Source organism: Protopterus annectens, chromosome 6.part0 (assembly GCF_019279795.1).
Source record: "Protopterus annectens isolate FY-2018-M chromosome 6.part0, PAN1.0, whole genome shotgun sequence".
Taxonomy (NCBI): domain Eukaryota; kingdom Metazoa; phylum Chordata; order Ceratodontiformes; family Protopteridae; genus Protopterus; species Protopterus annectens.
Genome location: NC_056737.1, coordinates 378971753 through 378977778, shown reverse-complemented (window position 1 = coordinate 378977778; position 6026 = coordinate 378971753). Strand labels below are relative to the sequence as shown.

Genomic DNA, 6026 nt, shown 5'->3' with positions numbered 1-6026 from the left:
AAATATATTTTTAAGTTGTTGATCATCGCTGGAATAAGTCAGGGTGAACCTCATGTTTCTCGATCTGGTCTCACTGCCTCCACGGTCTTTATGTGGTGAGGAAAAATATGGTTTACCTAATGCATCCATGTTTAATTTTACAAGTTCTTGTATCTTGCATATATCACTTGTCTTGTACTCCTCTGCCAAAACTTTTTCCATCTGCTCTAAATCTGAATCAAAATGTACAGCACTCGCCATTAGCCTCCTGGCTTGACTATTTGGGGTGCATACAAGTGTTTGTTTAGGAAGTATTGTTGTCCCACTTATGTACATCGCACGCAATCACAATGTAACTGCATTTTTTGTCAAATGTATTTTCAAACATTGCATTATATCTTTTTTTTTTTTCTTCCTGTGTAGGAAGAGGAAGAAGAGAAGGAAAACAGTATGTCAGAGGAGGCAGAAAGACAGTATCAAGATAGAGTTAAGAAGCAACAGGAGACATCAGCTGCTCAGACAGGCCAGCCAGAAACAGGAACATCATTTATAAATGTTACTTTTGAAGCAGAAAGTGAGCAGACTGCTGCTGTTGATGGAAACAAACAGAGCTCATCTCCTGTCCTGGCTTAATTCCATTGGTTATGCATTTCATCAGTTTTTATTTGGAAGCTGGCAAGCAGAAGGTTTCTCCTGATAAAGTACTGGAATTAGTTTGGAACATGAGTATTGCTCACATCCTGGAGTGCTTCTTGCTTGTGTGAGATGCGTATTGCATTGCCTAGTGTACATTTGGATAACTTATTTATGAAGCTAATTTGATTGATGCTATAATAATAAAACCACTAGAGCCTTTTAGCACTGAAATTATCTTCTTAAGATGCCAAAAGTTAATTCATTAGCCCAAAATGCATGACTGTTTTGCAGGTGTTTTCACCAGTATTAAAGTAATTGACTCGTGTTGTAGAATCATAAATTTGAAATTGATATGTGATGCCATTAGTTTATCTGTAGCAGACTGTGTCAGTAAGAATCCACTGTCCTGTATACATCTCCTTTTATTTTTCCATGGGGGGAGTAGGCTTTGTGCGCTAATCTCATTTAGAAGAGCATCATTAACTCCATGCGTAAATGTAATCTTGGATTTTATTTGAGTGATTATCCACATCTGATTGGAGAGTGAACAGCCACTACATTTATGAATTTATGAGCGCTACACTTAAGATCTTTACTTTTGTCACAACAAATGAGCAGTACAGTGAAACAGGGCTAATAGGTTTTCATAAAGATGTTCATCTTAGTGTTTTCATATTTGGTAAAGTAATTCAAATCTTACTACAAAGAGTCTGTATTACCAAGACTGCTGTCTTACTGGTACAGATTACTGATTTGCCGAAACCCATATATTATGCTGGACCATCAAGAAATGCTCTGCAGAATAAAATTAATTTGTAGAATACTTCTGCAGTACTAGTGATGTTCTGCACTATCAAAATGCATTTCTAAGTAATGGCAGTTCTTTTTTTGGGTGGGGGTATTATTTAGTCTGAAGGGAAGGAGAACTGCTAAATAAAATGGCAATATAAAATCAGTGAAATGTGTACTGTATGGAAATAGTCCTTTAAATATATATATATATATATATATATATATACACACACACACACACACACACACACACACACACACACACACTGTAATTCTGAACAGTATGAGAGAACTTTGTGACATTGCTTGTTTTCATCCCCCCCCCCAGTAGAAAAAAATAATGGTTGATGCTGCCCCATCCACGATAATAGGAGAGGGGAACATAATTCGTTCACAGCTGACCAGGCAACTGGAAAATTGAGAATGTTATCAAAAAGTGCAAAGATTGCAAGCTTCAATCCCCAAACCCACTGCTCTAGTAATAAAAAGTCCCGTTCTCAATTGACCCTCCCCAGGTCGGAAATGAATGCACCAGCTGTCCGAGACAAGGATGGGTGATCAGCAGGTAAGGGGCAAAATAGAGAGAAAAAAGTTCTAGAAAAGCTTTTTATTTTAACAGTGGTATATTTTTTAATATGTTTTTCGTTTCATGATGTTGATACTGGTATATTTATTTTTTAATGTGTTTTTTGTTTCATGATTATCTTTAAAGTTTCTCTTTCTCTCTTTTTTTTCCATTTTACAGTTTTACTTGTATTATTTTTAAGGTCCTTGTTGAAAAAGGACTGTACATTGCCCAGTGCACTTACTGAAAATCTATAAAATGAATTTGTCATTTGGCACAGAAGATTAAGGAGCTGTTTTCTGCAATCCAGGGTTTGAGTCCCTCAGTCTCCGTTGCTTAACTGAGAGAGTCTGAAAAAGGTTCTTGGAATTCAGGTCTCTACTCCAGTTTAACAAGTACGAGTAAAATAGTTTCTGCACCTTGACCTTTGGGCTTTTCATACTATTAATGTGTAACCTACGTAGTCTCAGCATGTACTCATTTTGAAATATTTTTTTCATAGTATCCGTTAAGTGCATATTTTGTACTAGTTAGATGATCCTTTACATTGTGACATGATTGAGGTTTGATCTTTGCAGTGTGGGCTTTTTTGATTTTTTTTTTAAAGTTAGCAGATCTTGTTTATAGACCCATTGAGGTAAATGTTTTACTATGGATATACTAAGAATCAGGACTTATTGATGCACATTAGGGAGGCATGTAAGAGTACTTGTTTGTTTCCTTCTGAAATGGCTGCATGGCATTTCAGATGTGTGTTTTGATTATCTTCTGCCTTGTATCTTAAAGTTGAAAATCAGAACCAGTTGTCAAAATTTGCAACAGAATTTGTGCATTTTATGAGAATTTCCTAACAGCAGAAACCCATTCCTCTTAAATAAGTTATTACTTGTCATGCTAGCAAAGGAAATGAGGAATGACATTTATGTGGAAGTTTTGTCAGTAGTCAAGCTCGCCACCTCTACAGTACTATTGCTATATGCTCTTTCAAGTAGCTGGAGGAATATCTTGAACTCTACGGCACAGATTAATGTGCTCCACTTTTTCTCGTCAGCCACAGACTGGGATCAGAGCTGAAGTAACTTGGTCAGGGATGTATTCTGCCTCAGAAGGACAATGAACTAATTCTTGATCCTTCCTTGACAGCTGACTAGACTAATAGAATGGCATGCAAAGAAATTCTCATTTCATATTGTCACGTTTTAGAACTCCACCACCACTTCTGTGTATTGCCCAGTCCCATTGACCTTTGCCTGTAGTTCTCATGTTTTCCCCATTATTTTTTTCTCTCTCTCTCTCTCTTACCCCAGTGAAACGGAGTGGCTCCTTACTTTCCAGTAAAAAATATTCTTGTCAAGTGTTATAGATCAGACACCAGTGTTTTTACCCATACTGTATTTTCATGGGCTTGCACTGATGTCCACAAGCATGCTTCTTTGTGCAAGGATGTCATCTATTCTTTCTGAAGCAAATAATGGCCAGCTTTTGCTACTGATCATTCTTCAGCAGCATGACCGGATGATGGTGTCATTCTCCTATAGTGTCTAGAGCACTGGTAGCATAGGCATATGTCTGGTGGGAGTGGGTTACCTCTTGAGAGTCTCTTGAATTCTTATTAAACCTTTACATTTTATTAAACACATGTGCATATACTTACCTTAACAGCAGAGATAACACCTTGCATTATTAATTCTTTGTGTCTGAGCCTTGACTAGCAAGTCAGACATTAAGTAATATGCAAGCTGCCTTATGCAGCTAGGGGAATTAGTGGACAAGCACACCGCACAAAGTTAAGTACCACAAGAGGTACATACCGACATTGTTTAAGGTGTGTAAGTATTAACTAACTGTTTTGAAGGGTGACCATTACACAAATCATAGCAAGTAATCTAACACTTGCTTATAAACACCACAGTTAAAAATAAATAAATAAATAAAATTAAATTGTCAAACCAGTATTTCAAAATGCCATTTTTCTTGCAGTGCTAGTAAAGTAACTGAGGCTTATTACTTTATTTGGTGAGCGTTTTTGTCCAGAGTACTAGGCCTTTGTCAATCAACACATTTTAACGGTTAAAAATTTATTGTAAACAATAAGTAAAATAACTGCCAACAAAGCAGACTCTGATTTCAAATTTGCAAAATGAAAAAAACAAATACCTGCTCAGCTGTGAAGCAGTGATACCGCTTTATTTGTAATAAAAACAAAATAGATAAAAAGTGCTTTTTAATCTATTTTATTTGTTTTTATTGCAAATAGTGTTATCATAGCTGAGCAGGTATTTGTTTTTCTTTATTTTGCAGTTGTGAAAGTTTGGTGTCCTAGTTACTAGTTTGATTGCCATCTAAGGATTAATTGAGACGAGCACAATGTAATGATGATTATTGGTGTATGAAAAGAACTTGTAAATCAAAAAGAGGGGTCTAAGAACCAGCCTACCTACCCGGTTATCAAATATAATAAAAGGTTGATGGTGGAACTTCCTTCTGACTTCTATTTGAAAAAGTCAGTGAAACTTGATATGGGCAGAATGTGTCACTGGCATGCTATTTTCACCTTGTTGAGAAACTCATGGCTGTTCATGTCTTATTTTTACATAAAATACTTTTAAGTATCAAGCAAAATAGCAACAGTAGCATAGAGAAATTAAGCCTTGACTACAGCCCAGGCCACTGGAGTTTTATGAGGGCTTGGACAATCTGTAGCACAAATAGGGATGAAATTATAATGACCTGAGAACACTTCAGCAAGAACTTGAGTACCATTATAACTATCATTTTACTAGGTCATATAAGTATGAGGAGATTCCTCAAGACTGAAGATATGCATTTATTAAACCCATCTTTAAGGAAAGGGGGAGTAGGACAAACCCAGTCATACAGACCCTTAAGTCAGTAGGGTCTGTATGACTCTGGCATTGTCCTACAGACCCTTACGTCTACTTTCATGTTGTGGAAAAATAATGGAGAAGGTAGTATTGGATAAATTATTGCCAGAATTGGAATGGTTGGAACTTGAAAGCATATGTCAGTATGCATATGTTGAAAATAGATTTATCACCACCCTATAACATGTTATTTAACAATTTAATAACTATGAATGAAAAATTGTGTTGTGATGTAATTTATATAGATTTAACTTCAGCATTTGACAGGGCCATACACAGCACTGAAATTAGAACTAGGTATTGATGTACTCTTGATCAGGTGGATAGCTGTGTTGCACATAGGACATGGCAAGTATCATACAGCAATTAGGTGAAATTCTTCATTGCACAGTCAAGTGTGTTCCACAGGGCCCTCTCCTAGACCAGTACTTGTTTAGATTGTATGTTTCAGATCTATCTTTTTCGTCTGAGGTGTTCTGCAGTCTGTATGCAGACTACTTGAAATTGGATAAACTTATTACGCGTTACAAATCGGGCATGTCTGCAAAAGAACGCAACTAAATTGACCATTTGGGCACAAGATAATATGTTGATTTACAGCAAAAGTTAAGCTTATGAGACTTGGGAAATATAATTTGAAGGGTGAATATTTAATACAGCACACAGTGATTTAAAACTACATTCATTTAAGGACCTTGAGTATATGGGTAGATCCAGCTTTGCGTTTTTCTAATTATATCAACCAGTTGGTTAATAATAGTTATAGAACTGTAGGTTTTATAAAAAGATTTGCAATATCTAGGAAATCAGAAATGAAGTTATTGCTTAATTACATTACACCCAAACTTGAGTGTGGAATAACAATATGGAAACCTTATAAGAAAGCAAGCATGTGTAAACTGGAAAGAGTACAGCAGAAGTATACCAAGGGCATCCAAAATTTAAGTTATTATGAAAGACTTAAAACATCTGAACTCTACAGTGTCGCATATAGATATTTAAGAAGAGACCTTATTCAGGTGTATAGGGTATTTATAGAGACGGCTACCTCTGGGAAAGTTTGGGGTTATCAAGAAGTAGTAGAGAATTATCAGACAACCTATGCAGATGATTCTGTAGGAATGGAAAGTGTAGCATTTGTTTCCCCTGAGACAGCAGCTGATGCATGG

General features: G+C 36.2%; 1 protein-coding gene across 1 annotated transcript in view; it reads left to right on the top strand.

The window, feature by feature from the left end:
* The window catches only part of FAM177A1 (family with sequence similarity 177 member A1), a 201181-nt gene extending 200242 nt beyond the window's left edge, over positions 1-939 (top strand). Inside the window, exon 5 of the mRNA XM_044073525.1 lies at positions 403-939. Coding sequence (XP_043929460.1) covers positions 403-612 — 210 coding nt within the window. The 3' untranslated portion in view covers positions 613-939. The remainder of the gene's footprint in view (positions 1-402) is intronic.
* Positions 940-6026: the final 5087 nt, after the last annotated feature.